The 22,707-nt window shown below is 58.2% G+C and overlaps 1 protein-coding gene across 6 annotated transcripts in view; it reads right to left on the bottom strand.

The window, feature by feature from the left end:
• The window catches only part of SDK2 (sidekick cell adhesion molecule 2), a 157,601-nt gene extending 136,602 nt beyond the window's left edge, over positions 1–20,999 (bottom strand). For 3 of the 6 annotated variants that reach the window (XM_054047856.1, XM_054047860.1, XM_054047862.1), the window contains exon 1: positions 20,146–20,999. In XM_054047856.1, coding sequence (XP_053903831.1) covers positions 20,146–20,224 — 79 coding nt within the window. In that variant the 5' untranslated portion in view covers positions 20,225–20,999. The remainder of the gene's footprint in view (positions 1–20,145) is intronic. The other 3 variants (XM_054047857.1, XM_054047861.1, XM_054047863.1) reach the window with 1 other exon arrangement.
• Between the last annotated feature and the right edge of the window lie 1,708 nt (positions 21,000–22,707).

Here is a 22,707-nt window from a genome sequence, read left to right as displayed (position 1 = left end):
GCTCAGACCTGGGTTTGTTACAGGAGTGGATGGGTGAGATTCTGTGGCCTGCGTTGTGCAGGTCAGACTAGATGATCATAATGGTCCCTTCTGACCTTAAAGTCTATGAAAAGGAAGAGGAGGAGGAGGGGGTCTGACTAGCCCTGGATAGATCGCGGGGAACGGCTCCAGGAGCCTGAACCAGATCCTTGAGACCCCCAGCCCAGCTCCCGGCAGACAGGAATCTAGAGCTGCCACTCGTGCATCCCCTTGCTGGTTAGTGGAGAGGTCAAGGACTGGTGACCCCTCTCCACCCTCCAACGGGGCGGGGGGGGGAGAGGAAGCATAGGGGATCTGCTCCTGCTGGACCTGCTCTGTGGTGGTTAAACCCAGCCAGTCTGCCCCTAGAGCCGGCAGCCCGGCCCCCCTCCCCAGCGATGGTAGTGCTGGGGGAATGGAATCGGCAGCGAATGGAGAAAATGTGGGCTGGAGCCAAAGGCTCGGCTGCAGGTTTAAACTCCGACGCACCATTCTGCTTCAGAAGCCCCCGCCTTGGCGAAAAAAGGAAAGCCGGGCCTGAAATGGGGGGGGGGGGCGCGGTCAAGGACAAGCATGAACAGAACACTCAGTCGTGCAGCGCGGCGAACTCTTCCCAGACACCTCATTAATCCTCCCTGCCAGGTAGCCATTATCCCCAGTACGGTGCTCAGGGAGCAGGACAGAGGGGTTAAGAGACGAGGACACGGTCGTGGCAGGAGTGTCAGCGCGGGATTCGCACCCACGTGCCCCTGATTACCAGGCCCTCCTAAAGTCTCTCCGCTGGGGAATGAAGACCCTGCAGGGGGGTCTATGTACATGGCTCACTCAAACAGTGCCCTAGGCCTCAACTCCACTAAGCCAGAGCACAACTCGCCTTGTCCGGACTTGTGTTTTAGGAGGCGTTACATGGAGGTAGCTAGCAGGATGCAGCCTTTACATACTAGTCAGGATAAAGCCAGGGCATCGTGGGGGGCACCTGGGAGGGCCACAGACTAGAGATTCTCAGCCAGCAGCATGACCCGTAGGTCAGAAACACCAGCGCCTGCAGCTTCCACGCTGGAACCGCCTGGAGAGGAGCGGTAGGACGCCGGGGTTCACGAGAGGTTAATGTCCCAGTTGGAGGAGGCTTCTTCGGGGGGACATGGGAACAGAACCTAGTGTTCGGAATGGCAGGCGGGTAGGGCGAGGGTCAGTCACCGGCATGGCCCCAGCTGTTGAGTTCTGGGGGTCAGGAAGCCACGTGGAAGGTGGGTGGCCCAAATGGTCACACCGATGACCCAGACCAGAGATCGAGCCCAGCTTCTCTCATTTTGGGGCCTCTCTCTTCAAGCTGCCCCTGACAAAATCAGGAGCAGCGGCGGGGTGTTTGCAAATCTAAAGCAGCGTGGGTGGGGGGGGGGTGGCAATTTGGGCCTGTCACCAAAACACAGCCAGAGAGAGCAAGAGTCTCCTTCAGTTAGCACCAGCTACATTTCATAGATGCATCACGTGGATGTTGCTTTTCTCAAGCCCTTCTGCCCTCTCCCCCCCCCATTTTCCTCCTCCTTTGCCTAGCAGAGTTCCTCGTCCCATGGAATGCCTGCTCGTTAGACAGGAAACCTACGCAAACCCCCACAAAAAAGCCATCAGTTAAGGGCTCTAAAAATAGCGCTCCACTCCAGCAACTTGTTCTGAGTCATGAATAAACTAATGCTGCTGGACGCTCTGCCCTCGCCCCTCTCCTGGCTGGCAGGAGACGCTGGGACCCAGCTGATGTGCAGCCCTGTTGGCTCACCAACATCTAACCTGGTTCTCCTCCTCGTGCGCCGGGCACAGGTGCCACACACCTGGCACAAGGCCCAGCTCCTATCTGCCAAGGCAGCAGAACCAAATGCCCATTGCCAGCCGCGTGTGTTGCTGCCCCCGGACAGACAGAACTAGCCTAGGAAAGCTCTGGAATGTCCGTGGAGGGGTTTTGTTCCCCCATGCCCCACAATAACAGAGCTGGCCCCGTCCCTGCTTAGGGAGGGGCCAAAGAACATCCACCTATAGGGCAACAGGTGGCATCTGGACGAACTCGCTGCAGACACACGCCAGCTTCTGTCCCCAGCTCGCAGGCTCCAGCCCCACTGCACAAGGGCCGTGCGCTGGAAGGGCATTCGGGGTAATGGCATGCAAAGGAAATGCCCAGCTTTGGAGCGCTGGCATTGGACACGGGGTAGCGTTTGCCCAGGCGGGCTGTGCAGTCCAAACACCGCGCCTGGCCCAGCCAACGGGTGCAGCTCACGCCGGATGGAAGGTTCAAACCTGGCAGCGGGAGAAGGGGGCAGCAATTCTGGCCGATAACCTGGAGTAAGAGCAGGGAGATGCTGCTTGCGGCTGGGCGCGATGCTCGATTAGACCTGTTATGTGCACCGAGCTCCAACTTCTCCGGTCAGGGATCCCGCGCAGGCAGTCTGGGCTAGTGGTCACAGCTGGGCTGGCATCCACAAGTCAAGAATAGCCTGAGGCAGGAGTCAAAGAGCCAGGATCAAAGGGCAGAGTCCGGCTGGGGTCAGAGACTGGAGAGCAGAAAGCGGCTGAGGTCTGGCGTCGCAGCAGGCCCGCGGTCTGCAGGATCGCCCAGACAATTCCTGGGCAGCCCCCAGGGTTCAACAGTGACCCTGATGGGCCAACCAGAAGGTCACGGGTGCTGCGGCCCTGGGCTCTTTGGATGGTACTTCCTGAAACACCTAATCACCACAGTGCTCTTTGGATGCGTCTCAGTGGGGCCTCCTGGGACCATCAACTACCCCAAGCTCCGCAGACCCCTGGTCTAGTCCCACGGATCCTTCCCATGCCAGGCAGACTCGGATCCAGAAGTACTGCTTGCGTACGGAGCCCGGATACCGCGGTGCAGTGAGTGGCGAGGGAAGAGAAGGTCCCGCATCAGGCAGCTCGCTGCAGTAACACATGCAGCAGACTCCAGCACATCCCGCCGCATTGCCTGGGCATTGCTGTGCCCCGGTTTCAGACAACGGCACTCGAGATGCAGCGGCGAGCTGGAAGGGGGCCCAGTGAGCCGCTTTGCCTCCAGATGCTTCATGCATCCCAAACATTCTGGCGTAAAGCTCTTCCAGGAGCCACCGCAGAGCTGCCCCCGCAGCTGGGAACAGCCCATTTGCCACAGCCGCTAGCAAAGCCATTTCTCCATCCGAGCGCCCGGGGCGCAGAGGGGAACCGGCCAACTTTTCTGGACCAAAAACCCGGCGCCGCATGTGGCATGGGGACGTCTGGCCACACGTGAGTCAGGACAAGCGCTCAAGGTTAGAGGAGGGAGGGCTCTCAGGTAGTCACCTCACTGAGCGCCGTAAAAGGCAATTAGCGATCGCAGCTAAAATTAGATCAATGACTTCCTGCCACTAATGGTCGAAACCGTCAAGGTTTCCTTCCCTTCCCCGGCTCCGAGGAACGCGGCATTTTCACATTAGGGCTGGGAATGATTTATGAGACAGAACTGAACAAGGCGCACACACACGCGTGCACACACACACACAGCGCCCGAGCAACTCAGACTAAACCCCATCAGTCTCCCGCGCTCCTGCAGGCAGCATTGAGCGGAAGAGGACACTTGGTCCAGCTACTGAAGTCCTGGTTCAGGCGTCAGGACGCCTGGGTCCCAGTCCCAACTCTGGCACTGACTTGCGGGGTGACTTTGGGCAAGTTGCTGCTCCTCTCTGCCTCAGTTTCCCCCTCTGTATCAATGAGAGCAGGGAGGGTTACAGGGACTAGTGCTTGCAGCTCCAGAAGCAGACAGGCTCATCTCACTGGAGGAATGCTCCTGTTTAACTCTTTCAGGTCTGACCTGATGTTTTTGTGACCTGGAGAATAAAAGCCATGGAGCAGCCGAGCAATGGGGGGGGCGGGGGGATGATTCCCTGGGGCTCCAGGGGGCGGGAATGGCTCCCCCAGCTCCTCCTCCATTGACAGCACTTCCCAGGCAACTGACGAGCTCGTCCTGCTCTGGGGCACTGAGCGCTAACCCCCACTGGGAGCTCCCCACTCTGTCCGACCCCTTCCTCTCTCCAGCTTTGCTGGGGCCTCCTCGCCACCTTGGCCAGCCAGGGCTTGGCGCGGTGCGCAGGCTCTCGGGCCAGGCCTGCGGGGCAGTGTGGGGGGATTCGGGGTCGCCGGGTCGACATTCTGAAGCATTCTAGCAAGCCCCAATCCATTGTGTTTCTATACGTGTCCCGCACCGAGGCTGCTTGGATGGGGAGAAAAACCGACAGATACAAGATCTCTGCTCTACACAATTACGGTCTGATCTGGCTGCTTGTTACTGCGCTTGACGTCAAATCCCGTTTGGGACATCGCTCCTGGTTGCCGTGGGGATGATGCCAGGGTCCCAACGGGGCGAGGGGGCCGCATGGGACGAGGGGTTCTATTTAGCCTGGGCAGTTTTTGCTTCAGAGCCAGCAGGCCCCTGCAGAGCTGGGGAAGAACTGGGAGCCGGCGTTCCCAAGTCCAGGGGAATCCAGGCCCTGCGTTTTCAGAGTGCCGTGAAGATGTCACACACCCTGGGCCCTTGCCAGCTGCCAGCACCAAGAAGGTGTTTGCCAAGGGCTCCTCAGGCTTTGCCCGGCTGTGGGCTGCGTCGGCTGCTTGCCAGGAGGTGGCACCTGGCCGACAAACAAAATAATGCAGGCTGCAGCTGCCCTTGTTCTGAGGAGACGGCCGGTCCCACCATGCAATTCTCTCTCTCGCTCAGAGTGGCCCCCAATGGAGACCCTAGAGTCTCCTCTGTATCAAAGACGAGGCGGCCGGCAGCCCCCTTGGGGCCCTGCTGGGCCCACCCAGCTGGGTGCTGGTTCTCCTGGCCTCAGCCGTCACCACGGGCCAGAGACCGCAGGGCAATGGCAGGTGGGCTGCAGCTGAGAGGTTTGCTCCCAGCTCCTGGGTACCCTCCGGCGGCTAATTCCATGTGCTCGGAGCCAGCTGTTCCGACCCAGAGAGAGTACAAGAAAGGCCGGACAGTGCGGGGACAACACACCTGCTGCTGCTGTCACGTCCATAGCCCCCCACCCTTGTCTCCCCCCCACCCCCAGTTCGCAGGATCAGGTTACTGAGTTCCCAGCCAACTCAATCCCCAGCCAGGACTTCGGCAGCAGAAGCATTCCTGAGGGTCCCGGGAGGAGGCTGCCCAACTGGCTGGAGGCAGGTGGCCCACAGCAGGCTACTGAAAGAGGGGCCGGGAAGGAATGCAAAGCATTCGCCGGCTCGCTGCTCCCAGCGGCATGGCAGGGCGGGGCGGCTTTGGGGCTGCAAAGTGATGCTCTGACAGCTCCTTCCACTCGGTACTGAGGCCTTTCCTGCCTGCTGCAGACCTGGGGACTCTGGGGCAGTAACTCCTGGTGCTCAGGAGATGCCCCCTCCTCAGACTATCCAGCCACCCCAGAAGCAGCAGCGCCCAGCGGCTCCAGAGGGAGCAGCGCCCAAGCCCTCCTCTGCCCTAAGGACAAGAGGGCCGGTAGAGGAGGACTGAAGGGGAACCCCTTGTCCCTCAAAGGGCAGAGAATTTAACGCAAGCGAGGCAGCTCTCCCCGCCTCCCCCCGGACCCAGCCCAGGGTCACATGGACACAGGAGTCAGCTCCACTGGCCAGCACGTGACTCCAGGAGCCGGCCCGCGGGGCGAGGTCACAAGAGAGCCGTGGAGTCGCCTGATGCCCGGGCTGCCGTCAGAGCGCCCACCCATTAGCCTTGCGCGCTGGGAGCCAAGCAGCCACTGGAGCTCTGCGGGCGCTTTGCTTAATTGCCCGCTCGGAGAAAGCAAACCGCCTTCCTGCAGGGCGCCCTGGAGCGCGGACCGCCAGCAGCAGGGTGACTCCTCTCCGCGCGCAGCATCGGCCCATCTGTTATCCTGCCTCCTACGGCACGCTTGGGCATGCTCCTCTCCGGGGCTGGCTCTGTCTGAGATGGACTCTAGTGTTTGGATGCAGGGTTCTGGTTCGGTCCCAGCACCAGGCTGAACAGAAGGGCTCCTGCCCTATGCCCAGCAGACAGGCAGTCACTGCCTGGATTCCCTGGACGGCACACCCCTTCACCGGGGCGAAAGGGCGTGAAGGAATGCCAGATATGTCCAGCTGGACGGACCAGAGCCTGGCTAGCAGCACTGTCCCTGGGCCATGCAATGCGAACAGCTGAGGAGCCCGAGAACCCTGCAGCCCAAAGCAGCGCCCCCTAGAGGTAGAGCCGCAGATCCTGCATTCAACCAGCACAAGGGTTTGAGCTGTATTTGGTGAATATTCTGCTCTGAAGTCTGGCCCCCACTCCCAGGGAGAGTCATTCTCCCCTAGGTCTGAGCCTAAGGAGCCTACAGAGAGAGGCAGCCCTGGGAGGAATTCCCAGAGGATGCTTGGCAGAACAGTCCACATACGTCTGAGTCCCAAGTCAGCCTGGCCACCTCCCTCCCGTCCCCAGGCAAGGTGCATCTCTCCCAGGAGAGGGTTCCCTGCCTGCCTCCGGGAGCTGCTGGCTGGCTGGAGGCTTGAGAGATCCCATGGCGCTTTCCAAAGTCAGCAGACGGAAACCCTCCTTTTGCACCCCTTTCCCGAAGCAGAGCTCCCAGCGCCCCGGGCAGCGCACAAGGGCCGAGCTGCATTTGCCCACGCGGCTGGTGTCCAACCCGGCAAAGTGCCCTGCGAGAGCCGGAGCGCGGGAAGCGCTAGGCACTCGGGAGACAAGCTCTAATCCCATGTTCCCCACTCCCAACAGCGTCCTATCGCGTTTCCAATGGGCCCCCAAGAGCAGCCCCCGCTTTCTCCCTCTTGCTCGTCCGCCACCTCCGCCCACCCGCCTGTCACATTCCCTTGGCTTCCTCTCTCTTCTGTGAACCCCGGGAAAAAGGGGCGAAGTGCACCCAGCCCGGGGGGGAAGGGAGCTTGTGGCAGAGCTGCAGCTCCCTTTCGTGGCCGATTTCTCTTCATTAGTGCAATCACATCAACACTGACAGCGGCATATTTATTATGGTCCCAGCCCTGACTGTTTTCCACCCAGCAACGCGCAACTTGATAATGAGCTTAGCGGGCAGCTCTGCTAATGAGGGGTGCACCCAGCCCGTTCTGATAGCTCCATGCTCTGAGTGGGGAGCTGGTATCTCGCTGGCCAGCGGGCTGCCCTCCGAGGGCGCGTGCATGGCGCGGCGGGAGAACAAAGGTGTCGGTTGTTTCACAAGCCCCATCGGCTGAAAGAGGATTTCACTTCTGCATAGTTCGGGCTCCAGGTCTGGCGTACGTGGCAGAACCCGCCACATGTGAGGCCTGCCCTCTGGAGTCCAAGATCGATTCAAACGGAATGGCCCTGAGCTGCCAAGAAAGTTTAAAGGCAGCCCAACCGCCACTGTTTCCATAGGCCCTACGGCACGCCTTGTTCTGCTCCCACAGGGTCAACCAGAGAGCAAGCACAAGTCCCCCCATCTTATGCCAATAAGGAAACAAAGAGGAGAGCAGCGTTGGCCTGGATGCCATGGAGTGAGCTGTAGGGGGGAAATCTCAGGGGATGTGCCCTAGAAGAGGCAGGGCTCGTAAGGGAGCGGGAATCACTACAGAACTAGCGACATGGACACTGGACAGGCCTCGCCAGCTGTGTGCGTCATGCACCTGCAGCTTCCTATCCCCAGCACAGCTGCCAGCAGCACGCCTGGGGATTTCCCACCCAGCGCTTCACTAAATAAATACAGGAGAAGAAATCCACACGGGTTCCTTGCTTCCTGCAGGCTCTTACTCCAGGCGAGTGTCTTTGGCCCCCGATCTATGGGCAAACTCCAAAACAATGGGGCTGCGTGACCCGCTTTTGATTTAAAAATATGGGGAAGCCGAGAGCTTTCATCAACTCCAGGTGGGCGACCCCAAGACTCCTGGCTACCACGCTCGATTCCCAAGTGCATCTTCTTCCTACACGCCAGGACGCAGCTGCCCCTTGGCTCCTTTGTTTTGAAACATCCCTGGGCGTGCAGCAGGAAAAAACACCATGGCCCTCTTTGGTGGGATCAGGGCCGTGCTGGCCCCCCTGGAAATGGGCTGAGGAGGAGACACGGACATTTAGGGGAAGAGTTACTCGCTCTTAAAGCAATGGCTCAGAATGGGCTATACAGGGCCCTGCAACTTACAAGGCTAACTGCCGCACTGGCAGCTGACCTGGCTGTATTTTGAGGGCCGCTCACACAAAAGCTCGCTGCATTCAGAGCGTGAACAACAGAGGGTCACTCTGGCAACTTGCAAAGAGCCCAAGGGTCCAGGCCTAGCTGGCGCTGAGCAGAGCCAGCCCGCAGCACCATCCTTCTCAGTGCCAAGCGGCCTCTACAAATCCCACCGTGCAACGCAGCCTGGCCTCTGGGCTCGAGAGAGGGCGCTGCACACTGGGACTCGCGGGCTCTGGGGGCTGCACCTCCACGCCAGGAGAGCGTTTCAGGGCGAGGTCAGCCAGCAGCTGTTTTAAGCAGTGGGCGCGGTAGGAACGAGCCCTCCAGCCGGGCGTGAGGTGCACGAGGCAGACTCCTTCGGCACGTTGCCTGGGGGCGCTGGCTGATGGAGGAAGAGACGGGAGGTATTTCCCCATGACTCCTTAGATACAGCTTCCACGTGGTCACCAGAGGCTGCCTGAGCAGCGGCTGCCGATGGGCTGGGACGCCTCACATAACATGCACCTCCGGCATGCTTGGATCCGCCAGACATTATGTACCGGAGCCCGCAGGCCGCCTCGGCAGCAGGGCGTCAACCGTTGGGAAGGCACCATGCAGTCTGCGCTGTCACACTCTCGCTCCTGCCCCTCCACAAAGATAGAGGGGAGCCGTCAAACCACAGGCATGAGAAATGGCCCAGGGTGTCTGAGCACCAGCGGGGCGGGAGGGAAGCCGGCTATCCCAGCTGGATACTTTCAGGGCCTTAGAAGGGGGCAGAGAGTCTCTTCAAAAAGGCGCTGCCAAGGGGGTTTGATTTTGAATTACCCAGGTTCTTATGTGAAGCCCATCCCCATGGCATCAGGTCACCTCTCACAGGAAGGATGGACGAGCCGGTTTCCGATCCCAGTCTGGGCCACAGCCTCAATTCCATGCACCCACTCTAACCCGGACACAGTTCACAGCACGCACGGAGGTCAGAGCTCAGACAGCCCAACCCCCCCGATTGCTCCAGCTACGGAACAGGGGTGCAAAACCAGAGGCAGGACTGAAGCCCCTTAACGACGCTGCCTTTCCTGCTTGCACTTGGCCCACAGACGCCTGGGTCTGCCTCAGCCACCAGCTGCGTCTCCTCCCCGGAACTGTAACCTGGCCCTACCATCAGGCCGGCTGCTTGCCAGGAACAAGCCGGAGCGCAACCTGTGCAAACGCAGATCCGAGAGCTGAAAGCAGCCGCACGCTGCCCTCGGCCGCCATTAATTTAGCCCATTTGCTTTCATATGTCGCCAAGTCCAGAGAGTTTTCCCCTGGCGTTCAAAGCAGCCCCAGTGCAGATGAGCGGCTGGGTTTTATTGTGAGTGTTGAAAGGTCTCTCGCCTGTCCTGCTAACCCTCACGGCTGTAACGACAGCCCCGCGCGTCAGGCAAGCTGATCCCGTCTCCCATTCAAAGCCAGAACTTCTGCACTTGATGTTTCCTTGCTAGCCGGCCTCCACTGCTTCCCTTAGCCCATCGCACCAGCCACGCAGTCAACTGAGAGCCGAACTGCGCACACACCACCAGCGGCCCAGCTCCAGTCCACCGGAGAACACCCTACAGAGCCGTACAACGTTAGGAGCTTAGTCCCAGGGCTTTGGAGGGCCGAACGGCTCACGAAGAAAGGTGGCTCCTAAACACAGAGGTTGTGATCAGACCACTTCATCGTGGGCTGGCTCAGTTTGTCTCTAGCGGTCTGAGCCAGAACTCCTGGGTTCCCCTGCAGCCTCCAACGCCAGCTCTCCCATGCTTCAGGGAAGTGCTGGTGATGGCCACAGAACAGCCCGGGAGAGGGCGGGGGGCATTTCCATCCCTCTTGCCCCATGGCTTTTTAGTTTGATAACAACATTAGACTGTTTGCAGCGATGTCTCCTTGTTCACCCAGCCCCTTCCATCCTGAGCAGAGCGCGCAGTGGTTCGTAGCCACACAGCCATCGCCCATCTCGGAGGCAGCTGGCCTTGGCTGGAAGCAGCATGTGTTATAACAGCCACACTGCAGGAACGGGGACCCAGCTGGAGCATTCAGGGACTTCCAGGGATCGTGCATCCGCTGTACTTGCCTTGCTGGGGTTCAGCCAGGGCTCCAGGGTTCACACCGCTGGCTCCAGACAATGTCCTGCCGAAGGCCTGGATTTCCGTCTCATCTGAAAGGCAGCACCTCTGACGGCACAGCGCCACCCCCGCTCACTTGGCCTGGGGCATGCTGGGTTTTCCTGGAAGTCCCCCCGCCCCAGTCCGAGTCCTGACCCTGCTTAGTTTATGAGCTCTGAGAAGAGGAGGGCTGCAGGCCATGCATTTACATTCCAAAAAACCCCCCTATTAAATGACTCGCGAGGTCACGTCAATACTAATCGGGCCGCCGTGGCTGCCTGCTGCTCAGCGGGGACTGACAGGAGCCGCGTGCTGGAGAGGTGCATTAGAGTCTCTATAATCACTGCATCATTTCTCAGATATTTACACAGCGCCAGCCACCACAGGCTCTAGTCTCTCCAGAGTCCTATTCAAGTCCGCCAGCTCTCACCTCCAGCGCCCTCCTCTGACGCCCGCTGAATGGCGCTTCCTGGCGGCTGGATCCCCATCAGTAAGGCAGGGGAGCCGCTTGACCCCACTCCATCGCGGCCCCGCACACCCTCCCCAGCTGCGGTGCTGAGAGAAGAGCCAGTGTCCCTAAGCCTAGGACATCGGTTACCGGATGCCTGGCCATGGGGACGCCCACTCCTCCCCAACGCTGCCAAGGATGCCCTCGCTCGGGGCTCTCCATGCCCTGCCTTGCGAACGAGCCCGACGGCCCCCACCCCAGGCTGGTGCTGAGGGGGACAGTGTCGGTCAGGATTGGGACGCGCTGGCAGAGGGGAGGGGGCGTTAATTTACAGCTCCCCTTACTCAAGCCGCCACCATCAGCCCCTTCCACCCACAGGGACCATGTCACACGTTTGCACGCGCTACATACATGCGACGGGGATTCGCTCACTCGGGAACCGCAGCTACGAAGGGCACCTCCCTGGGACCCAAATCGTGATAATCAATAGTAAGTATGGTGCCCCTTTGCTGTGCAGACATGGGCTTGCTAAGCCTCAGGCCCCTCCATTTTTACAGGTGGGGAAACTGAGTCACAGAGGCGGGGCAGTGACTCACCCCCAGGAAACTCTACATCCAGCCAGTCCTGCTCAGCACCCGCTGGCGCCATGCCCAAGGTGCTCCCTTCACCAACATGGTGCCCACTAGGCCTTCATGCCCCTGCAGCCAGTTATCCAGTGTCAGATCCCAAAGCGCTTGCCTGGTTGGCACTCCTGCTGTGTCCAGTGGGCACTCTGCCCTGTTGGTTTATGGCCTATGCACTTGGCTTTGCCAAGACAGGCCATGCCCCTCCTGTGACCCTGGGCTGCTACATAGAGCGGTGGAACGTCAGATCAGGATTACGCTTCTCTTGTTACAGCTGGGGGGCTGAGACCAAAAGAACCAGAGAGAGACACCAGCCCGGAGCAGCTCTACAAGGTTACAGACAGTGGCCCCGTGTTCCCAGCCACCCGAACGACCCCCCGGCTCTGCTCGAAACCGAGCTCCCCCCCAGAGTCATTAACGGGCTGCATTGCAGCCAATAATATTCCCTCCCCTTACGATTATCGTATCATCAAAATTTCATGGCCATTGCAGGCCACTAATGGCTTTCTAAGCAGCATCAAATTTTAATCGTCCTGTCTCCTCCCTCACCCCCTTCTTCCCCGAAAGCCACTTTTCCTCCCTGTGCCGCTCCGCACCAGGCCAGCGGCTCACGCGGCCGCCCACCTTAAATCAGAGACAGCGCTGCGAGGAGGGGGCCAATCCGTCCGGGCTGGGGCCGCGATCCGGCTGGGCAGCAGGGCCACTGGCGCAGAGCCGCCTCTGGCTGTCGTGGAGACTGGATCGGCGAACAACGCAGCCGGCTGGGCCTCTCCTGGGCACGCTGGGCCTGCCAGCTCGGTACAGTACAACCCTCCCCATGGCACTGAGGGGCCCAGACGGCCATCCCCTGGCAAAGGCCCACAGGGGTCTGTGCGTGGGGGGGAGGGGGGACAGAGAGAAGCATCAGGGGCACAAGAGGGCTCAGCCTACGGGAAATTGTACTAAGCAGCAGCAAAAAAAAATCGATACGACGCGGGAGGGTGAGATCTCAGCCTAGCAGGAAGCGAAGCGGAGGAAGGCTGCAAGCAGCAACCCCATCCCTGCCCTGGGGGACGGAGGAGCCCGGCACTGATCGGGGGTAAGGGGCAGCGCCAGAGTCACGGGGGTGGGGGGCACCCAGTCTTGCCAGCAGTTCTGCTGCACCAGCGAGGGCGGATAATCGGCCCTTACGCCAGCTGTCCAAGGGCCCCATCGACCAACCCAGCGTGGCAGGGGCAGAGGAGGACGCTGCCTCGTGCGGCAAGCCATGCAAACCGGTGAGCGCAGCCCGGCTGCTGAAACCTCAAGCACCGAGACGGGGCAGAGCACATGGCAAGGGGAGGCGCTCAGCCTATGGCAGCCAGGGCCAGGCAGGTACCTAGGCAGCAAGGCCTGCTGGGGAGTCCCCCCCAGTCACCTCCTCCTCATGTGCATCCTCCTCCCCCCCAACCCAGCACAAGGGGCTGAGCCTAGTGCGGCTCTAGAGCCGGGAACAGCGCCTCCCGATGGGCGCAGGAGGGACTGCAGGCCAGCAGGGAACACCGCTTCTAGGCCAGCATCCCCCACCTAGACAGTCTCCATCTCACGAGCAAACTGGCTGCATCGCAAACCCGCCGCTCAGCCCGGGACTGTCAGCTGCCTCTGCTCAGGCGAGCCCAGGCACGGACCAGCAGACAGCCCGGCAGGTCCGGACGAGGCTCGCTGGCAAAGCCACGGACAGGGCCAGCTAGCCCAGCTCCAACTCACGGCACGCCCAACCCCAGCTGCAAATTCGCAGCGCCGTTTAAGGGCAGCATGGGACTAACCTGCCGGCCGGTGCTGATCTTACACAGAGGGACCTGCCTGTTGGGGGAAGGGGCCTCTCTCCCCCCTCCAGTTCAACCCCAGTCAAACAAGCGGACCCGGAGGGCAAGACATTGCAGTAGCCCGGAACCCTGCGTGGAGCCGGACGGCTAGGCAGGGGCCAGAGAGGGGGTAGACCAGCAAACATGGGTGTGCAGAGCCGTGGGGCGGCCCAAAGCCCGTGAATGCCAGAAGGTGCCTCAGATCCCGACTAATAAGCCCCTTTAGCCGGGGAGCTAGTCTGGTCCGCCCCCCCGCCCCCTCACCACCAATCCTGTCTGGAGCCCTAAGTCCTCCAATCCCTTGCAGGCCTGACCGCAGCAGTTTAAATCCCAAGAGTATCTTTGCCCTTGGGAGGGGTACTGCTGCTCCCTCCCCCCAGGACCGGGTGGGAGACAAGTCCCCATGCCGGGTTTGTCCTTAGATCAGCAGGAGGGGGGTCTGGCAGGGCTCCCTGCTGGATGGAATCAGATGAAAAGTTGAAATTTGCAAACCAATTCCCCCCTCTCTTTGCCCCCCCGCCAAATATTTTTTAGTGACATTTTGAAACATTTGACATCTTGCCTCGGGCTCCACCACGTCAGTCAGCCACAGGCTCTATTGACCCGCCCGGCTGCCCAGCCCTGGCTGTTTCCGACAAGGCCTTTTGAGTCCTGGACAAAACAAACTCTTGGGTCAGGAAAGGCTTGACAAACCAAGGATCGGACGTCCCCAAGGTGAAAGCGTCCCCTAGACGGGGAGACTAGGGGGCTCCATTTGTTGCAAAGCATCAGCGTGCCCGGAGCTGTACAAAACACAACAAGACCGAGGCCTCGCCCCAGGGACCTTGCCATCACAGCTTCAATCCTGCAATGAAGCCTGGCACTCAACAGGGCTCCCATCACGGGGTCAGGGCCTAAGTCCAACTCGGAGCTGCCACAGGAGGCAGAGCAGATGGGGACGGGAATGGGGTGCGGAGGCATTCCGTCCAGCACCCCACTTCTTCATGACTGATTAGCCAGTGCCGAGCGCCGCATTCTGCTGAGTAATTAGCGAGAGGCCCTAATCAATAAGTTATTTTTTGCCGCGGGTAATTAATAATTACATGGCACAGCCAGGCTATAATTAAACTTTCATTCCCTCTTCCCCAGGTGTCAGGGTGTCTTTTGTTTTAGTGACGGCCGGTGAGAAACTCTTCACTCCTCTTTCCCGGGAGCTGGGACGGCAGAATCGGCTGCCGGTGCTGGGAAGCACCTCTGGGGCAGGAGCGATCCCTCTTTCAGCATTTGAGCGGTTTCACTTTTTCCATTCTTTTCCTCCCTTGCTCTCGCTCCATCGATCCGTCTTTCTTCAGCCGGCTGAATCGACAGAGCGCACACAAAAGCACGCTGCTCACCTCGGCTCAATAGGAAGGTGCGGCGGCCACCCCCCCTCCACGCTTCCCGCACTTGGGTCTGGGGGAGCTTGTGGGAGCACTAGGGGGCTGAAAGTCCCGGATACAGGTGGCAATTGACCCCCCCCAGCCCCAGAGCACAGGTGTAGGCACACAAACAGCAACTCGCTACGCTGCTCGGTTATTTTCTTCCATTGTCAAACGTTATCGAACAGAATTTGGTCCCAGACACAGCCCCGAAGAACAAAGGCCTCGGGTTCCTGTGAGAACGGGTACGGGCTCCCCCACACACCACTCATGATCCAGAGGGAGGCGCTTCCTCGCAGGGAGAGGAGTTCTGTCTCCCTGGCTCATGTGTTCTTCAGCTTCTCTGCCCATCAGGGGCCCGGCTGCTGTCAGCTACTCACCGGGACAACCCAGCTTGCCACGTAGGTGGATGCGAAACAGCCATCAGCTGGGAACAACACTCAGCTGGGCTGGATTGGACCATGGCTCCACTTCACTCCATCCCCGGGGCCCACACAGCTCACATGGGCAGCACCAAGACTGGGAGCCCCAGGAGACTGCCTAAAGACGCGCCGCTCAGCCCCGGGGGTCACAGTCAGCCGAGATTCAGCCAGGCATTCCCCAGAAGGGCTCCAGCGGGCATACGAGAAGAGCCTGAAGGACACGGCACTTTGCCACCAGAAACGAGCCGAAGCCGGAAGCCCAGCTCCAAACCCCTTCCGCTGTGTGTTGGGCGGAGGAGGGGAGAGGGCCGCTGCTCAGAGTGGAGTGTCCGGCATGGTTCTGGGCCCGAGTTGGTGGGGAAGAGCAGTTTCCAGTTCGGATGCGGCTGGCATCACACGGGGCTTGGCCCAGCCGCGAGCTGAAGAGACAGACTGTGACCTTGGGAGGTTTCTCCCACTTGGAACCAAACTCTCATGACAGCTTGCAGGGTTTTAGTGGCTTCATGCTCCAACCTCAACCTCCCCTGGATCCCACACTGCCTCTCTTAGCCTGCAGCATGCCCATGTTGGCTCCAGCAGGACTCCTCCCAGCAGCCCCCACTGGAAATCTGTACATACCTTGGAGCTGCAGTTGCAGTCTCTGGGGCCCAAAGCCCCCTTGGGGGTCTGCTCCAGCAGGCTTCCCTCTCCCCTTCTTCCAGCTACACTCCCAGTGCATTGCCCTGGGCTTCTTTACCGGCCTCTGGGGCGAGTAAGGTGGCTTTCACCCCTGGCAGTGCTCCACTGCTCTACGGATGCCGTGAAGTTACCCTGTGCTCACAGCGCAAGGAGATGGCAAGGAACAAGTCTCTGCATCGGGATACCGCTACGCCCAGATCCCTGTGCAAGCCCCAAGTAACCCAGCTCCAAGCACCTGCTAGTAAAAATCCAACCCGGTCGCAAAGGGCCAGTGCCCCAAGGGAGCCCTGCGCAGAAAGGCCGATGCTGCAGACAGCGAGCATTCCCCCACACGGCCAGGCTCTCCTCTGTCACAGCTCGATGACCCAGCAGCTGCCCTGGTGAAGTGGAGGTATTTTGGACGGTTACTGAAGTGTTTTAAAAATAAGGACGGTCTAAGCCTCACAGCCAAATTCTCTCCCATCCCTCCCCCAATTGTTCTATTTACTGAAGCTCACACGTATTTATACCAACTTGTCCCCGGAATTAAATATGAAAAGTTCAATTCATTAAACAATAGGTTTGGAGGGGAAAGGGGAAAACCAACCAAACAAGCAAACCCCCATCACCACTTTTGACCCAGACCCGTTTAAACAAGGCAAAACTATGCACCTAAACCAAACGTCACGCTCTGTACAGAGAACCCCCCAGAGCCCTTAAAATAAACAGGAGGCAAGTCCATAATAGTCCAGGAAATAGTTCCAAAGGCAAAGAACAAACGCAGCTGTAGGGAACCTGGAAGACAGAGATTCAAAGACAAGGAGATGAGAAACTCAGAGAGAGAGTGAATCAATCAAAGAGACCTTCACAGCTTCCGACACAGGGACTGCCTGTATAATATACTGCCAGTTTAGATGTTATGTTCTGAACTTAATTACTGAGAAATTATAGCGCCGGTGCTAAGGAGAGGCAGTGGATGGGGAGTTTGAAGCCAGGGGCAGAGAGGGCTTTGGCTCCATTTGCTGCTGAAAACGATGGCTATAAATTTAGAGGGAGAGTATATTATAGTCCTGGAATACTGCCTGTCTCAGGGAGGGGTTCAGAGGCCTCCTTACCCACCCGCATCCCCTTCTACAGGCCGGATCCAGGGCAAGCGACCTCCCCTTTTCAGAGATTCCCCAAATCTGTCCGATCCCACCCAGCACACCCATAACCTGGGGGATGCTAAGTGCGGCTACAGAGCTGTTTAGAGTCAAGCAGTAATACAAGATCTCAGGCAAATGTGTTACATGGATCAAGATGCTTTAACACACGTGTGCATCCCATGTACCTTCCATGGATGTACAACTGCGTACATCAGACACCCTCCTCCTTTCTATCCCTCCCTCCTGCCTATCTAGCTCAAATCCCACAATCTCACAGATGCTGGTGCAAGGGGTTCTCCTGGGCAGCTCCCACCGCCTGGACCAGCCATCCCATAGCACACTCTGCCTATAGATTCTCCCCCTCATTTGAAGCCTGGGCTGAAATCATACGACATCCCCCTTGCACCTGCAGAGAGAGAGACTCCCTAACTGTTACTGGGACGCAGGCAGCCCAGAAGATGCCACGCAAACCCAGCACGCCTAGGCAGGAGATGAACCCCAGAGTTAGCAGCTTAACCCCTGGATTCTTTGCAACCTAACGTGGCTGTTGAGCAAGGAGATTCTGTACTTCCTCAAAGTCCTAATTAATGAAAGGACAAAAGGGCTGGGCTTCCCTCTGCCAGCGAAAGCCCCTTTCCCTTCAGCCCGGCCTCCCCAGCGTCCAGGGGCTGGCATTGCTCCGCGCGCGTGAACTCGCACTGTACCTTGGAGAACCAGGCAACTATTTAGTCAGCCCGTTCAGATAACCGAGGCAGCTGAAAATAGGCTCCACGACACACAAGCATCCTGGAGGCGATTAGCTTATCAGCGGGGCTGGCGCTGCCCCCAGTATTCGCTCACTGAGCATTGCCTCGAATCCCCTTTAAACTGCAGCTCTAATTTACTTCCATTGCTGCCGCTCAACGGGTACAACTCCAGCCCGGGGGAGGGGAGAGCGGGGGGTGGACGGCTGGACAGTGTAGGAACACATATCGCAGGCCAGCCTTTTACAACACAAGCGTGCAGCAACCGGTGGCAAGCTCAAGCCCCCAGACTCCGAACGGGGCCTCTCGAAGCAAGGGGTGGAAATGCATTCCAGGGCTGTCACCCCGTCTAATCCCAGTCTGCACAGATGGTTAATCTTAGCAGAAGCCTCAGCGCACGGACACAGGAATTCAAGAGCGGGAAATCGGATGCAACAAAGGCAGTTGCCATCCACCTACCCAGCAAGTTTCTGTAGCATTTTACTGCACAACCCACCTTCCCCATTATAGGTATTTATAGCTCTGCCTTCCCTCGCCCGATGCCTCCCTTCCTGTCCCTATATGGTTTCCGTTAAGATTCAGCCTGCCTGTCTGTGCCTGCTAGGGCTACCTGCGCCGGTGCTTCTCTCTGAACAAGACGCTGCTATCAGGAGCTGCCAGTTCTCACCAGACCTTGGAAGAAAGGAAGAAAGTTGGGTTGTCGGGCCCCCCCCCTTTTCATCCCCTACCTAAAGGAACCGTAATAAGCTTCCAGGGTTCAGTTGGCCACATTCTCCTGTCTCCTGAATAGAAATCTCTCCTGGCTGTAGGGTTATCTTGGCCGGTCTCGAGATAGGGAGAGAGAGAGAGGAGGGTGCTTGGGAGAGATACACACTATGTAAAGCGGCTCCCAGACATTTCAAGCAGCTGTTTGGATAGCTAACCAAATATCCGATCCCTTTCCAAAAGAGCTTCTGAAACTTTCCAAGGGGTGAGCTCTGGGGAGGGAGAGAGGCAACCACCTTCCTTAGTGCACAGCAAGGGACTTCTTCAGTTCCACGGCAGACAATCAAATATTCAAAGGTGCCTTTTTCGAGTGGCTTTTTCTCCAAGCGTGTAGCCCCCAGGAATGCACAACTTTCCGATTCCAGCCACGACATCAGACCAGGAGCCTGCTTTTCAGGTCATGGTTGGCGTAAACAGGGCTTCCCAGTATGCACTGGATAAATCAACACTTTTCTACAGATACATCTCCACATCCCCATACAGTTCGCTGATCTCACACAGTTAACCATTTCATGTGACTGGAACCAGGTAGAAGGGTCTGCAGCCTGGGGAAAGGACCAGTGCGCATCTACTCTGCATGGCATGTAAACAGTCAACTAAGGAAGCCAGCCACGCGAGGCAGCTCTGGAAAAGTGGGCGTGGGGCAGGGTTTCGTGCCCCCCCAAAGCCATCATATGGCCAAGCTTTGCCTTGCTTCTGCTGCTACCGCTATTAACAACACGCCCACCTGTAACCAGCTAGAAACCTTATCTTCAGGCAACAGATTGGAGGACCTAGGGAGATGGAGGTCACAGCTTACAGTACAAAAGCCAGTTTGTTTAAACCATTAAAGACCAGCATACATCAGAAACCGTTATATATAGATAGATATACACAGAGTATACACATTAACATACAACTCCTCTCCAGCAGGCACACTTAACTCCTAAATAACACCAACATTTTGGGGCACAGGAGGAATAAGGAGAGAGAAATCACAGGTTTCACACGTTGCCCGATTCTGCTCTCTTGCTTCCTCTCAGCTATCTGCAAGAGCCCCGAGCACACTCAATTCCACCCGACACAATCAGATTTAAAAAACCCCAACACCTTTGACCAGGCCCAAGAGGGCAAACCCAGAGCCGGACACAACATCCTGTCTGGAAAGGGCTCCATGGCTCAAGGTTACAAATGTTGCACCGGGTTTTCATTTTTTGACGGTTACTCACAACCTGGCTGGCTAGCTCTGAGCCAGGCAGAAAGATCTGTCTCCCGCACGTCACCCCCACCAGGGGCCTTTATATTCAAGTTGGATTTCAGTTTTTTTTTTTTTTTTAATTTCTCTCTTTTCCAAATCTCTGTGGCTCCAGTCCCAGGACTCTGCAGCCCCCCACCCCCATGTCTCCTTTCCCATCCCTCTGAGCTCTTCATCTATACCCACAGACTCCATCATGCAGACACAACTTTCCATAACCGGTTGCTCCTCCTCTCCATCAGCAAGGCGAGGTCCCCTCCTCCTTCCAGAATCAACGCAGAACATTGTTTAAAACAAGCACCGGGACCAAACGCTGCCCGGACAAGAAACTCAAACGCCTGGGGAAAGGGGCATGGGGAGGGGACATCCCCAGAGATTCAATCAGCACATAAAAGAGACACCTCCACAGAGCGGCTGAGCACAGGGGGGGCTGCGCGTCTCTTGAGCTTTCGGTAGCATCAAAGTCAAGCCCACCATTAAAAATAATGAACCATGCAAAAGCAGGGCTCGGGTTTCCTGAGCGCTCCCAGGCTGCTCCATGCCCCGTGGGGGCTGGTCTGGAAAGGGCCCCCTCTCCTCCCCATCCCCAGGGTCGGGCCCCCTCCGCTTTACCTTGAGCCCCGGCGCCGGGGGTCCCCTGGAGAGCGAGGAGGATGCACAGCAGGGGCTGCCAGCGGCCGCCCCCTGCCATGGTCCGCGGGGGGCGGGAAGGGAACTTTCCCCGACTTTTATAATCCTTTCCCCGGTCCGCGCCGCCGGCTCGGGCTGCTCCTCCCGCCCGTGCAAAGTCTCGCTGGCTGCGGCAGGCAGGCTCCTGGGGCGCCCCGAAAACCAGCCGCCGACCCCCGGGGAAGGGGGCGATCTTAAGGGAAACGGCCCATCCGCGCTGCCCTCGGCCCGCAGCCGGCGCCGCCCAAGCACCGGGCGAGAAAAGGCTCCGCTCCCAGTTCCCGAGGCGGGTGGGGGGGTCTGGACACGTAGCGCTGCCTTGACTTGTCCGCACGAGGTCCCGCCTCGGCCCGGGGCTCGGCACCGCGGGGATCCCCCGATTGCTCCAACGGGGGAAGCACAAGGTCCCCCCGCGCCCAGCCCCCGCTTCGCAGGGCGCCCCAAGATGGCAAAGCCCCGGGGCGTGGGGAGCCCCCCACCGCTGACACGCGGCAGTTTTATCCACTCGTGGCGAAATCCGCGCTCCGCATCCAGCCAGAAAAGTTTTTTGGGGGACTGGGATCCGACTGGGGGTGGGGGGCGCTGCCCCTTCTCCCCTCCTTAGCCCGCCAGCGGAGCGATCCCCATGGCCAGTGGCTTCGGGCTTCTCCTCCTGCCACCCGCGCTCCCGGAGCCCCGAAAGGTGCCCGAGGGCGGCGAGGCAAGGTGGGGAGGCGGGCGCGCTCCGGCGCTGCCTGCAGCCGCCTGGGGTGCGCTGCTGCCCGGCTCCCGCCTCTCCGGCTCGCTCGCCCTTCCCCTCGGTTCTCCGGCGGGTGCCGCCGCTCCGTGCGCTGGCAGCGGACTGAGCCGAAGCTTTGGTAGCAGCAGAGCCGCGAGCACTGGGGGCCGGGGGAGGCGGGGAGACGGAGAGGCGCACAGCGCTACCCGGTGGCCAAGCGTGGAGAGGGCGCGGGGCGTGCGCTTGGAACGAGTCTGGGGCCACCGCCGCTGGGAGCTCAGAGGTCCCTGGGGGGGGGGGGAGTGCTGCCTCCTCAGGGCCTGGGCTTCCCCTTCAGCCCCAGCCGGGCTGCAGGCAGCGCCCAGCTTTCCTGCAAAGCCGAGATGAAACTTGTCCCCTACATGGCGCAGGGCTGATAAAACTGACATTTAAAAACACGAACCCAGGAACCTATCCTTGCAACAAAGCCAGATGCCAACTCTGTCCAGGTATCTATTCAAGGGACACCATCATAGGACCTAATCACATCAGCCACGCCATCAGGGGCTCCTTCACCTGCACATCTACCAATGTGATATATGCCATCATGTGCCAGCAATGCCCCTCTGCCATGTACATTGGCCAAACTGGACAGTCTCTAGGCAAAAGAATTAATGGACACAAATCTAACATCAGGAATCCTAACATTCAAAAACCAGCAGGAGAACATTTCAACCTCCCTGGTCACTCAGTAACAGACTTAAAGGTGGCAATTTTGCAACAGAAAAGCTTCAAAAACAGACTCCAGGAAGAACCTGCTGAGTTTGAATTAATATGCACACTAGATACCATTAACTTGGGTTTGAATAGAGACTGGGAGTGGCTGGGTCATTACACACATTGAATCTCTTTCCCCACGTTAAGTATCCTCACACTGTCTGAAATGGGCCATCTTGATTATCACTACAAAAGATTTTTTTTTTTTTGCTGCTAATAGCTCATCTTAATTAATTGGCCTCTTACAGTTGGTCTGTTTACTTCTCTGCATGTATATAGATCTTCTTACTGTATGTTCCATTCTATGCATCTGATGAAGTGGGCTGTAGCCCACGAAAGCTTATGCTCAAATAAATGGGTTAGTCTCTAAAGTGCCATGAGTCCTCCTGTTCTTTTTGGGGATCCGGCTGCTATGCTACTCTGAAACCTGTCATGTAAAAAGACTGGCAGCGCCTGTAAAGGGGGAGTTTTCTCATTAGCTGGTGCGGCTCGGCAATTGAATAAACCAGGGGAGCCAGCCTGCAGCAGTCCTAGAAACAGTCACACCAACAGGAGGCAGGGATTACATTTTGAGCCTGCGCTAGTCGGGGATAGCTTCTGTCCCTTCTTTTCCGATCGGGCGTGGAGGGTTGCTGGGTTGTTTTTTTTAAATCCCTCTGCTTAAAAAAAAAAAAAAAAAAAAACAACACATTAAAATTCACAATTAGCCAGTGGAACTCACTGCTTGTGAAAGAAGCCAGCTTAAAAGGATTTAAAAGAAAAGCTTTAGACATATGCGAGTTAATAGCTTCAAAATACTCCAATGACTCAGGTCCCAGTCTTGCAAAGGCTCTGTGGTCCACCCACAGCAGGATTGTGGGACTTTGCCTATAGAAATAAGCTAGTCGCTGAGTTATGTTTGTACAGCTCCATGCACAGTAGATGCGACTGTGACTTCTGGGCACTACTGTATTATAAGTAAGTAGTAGTAGTCGTCCATTGCTTACAATGGGGACAATATTGCCACAATTCTCATCTATGACTACACATAT

Source organism: Malaclemys terrapin, chromosome 13 (assembly GCF_027887155.1).
Source record: "Malaclemys terrapin pileata isolate rMalTer1 chromosome 13, rMalTer1.hap1, whole genome shotgun sequence".
Classification (NCBI taxonomy): domain Eukaryota; kingdom Metazoa; phylum Chordata; order Testudines; family Emydidae; genus Malaclemys; species Malaclemys terrapin.
The sequence above is the reverse complement of the archived record's forward strand: the minus strand, read 5'-3'. Positions and strand labels throughout refer to the sequence as shown.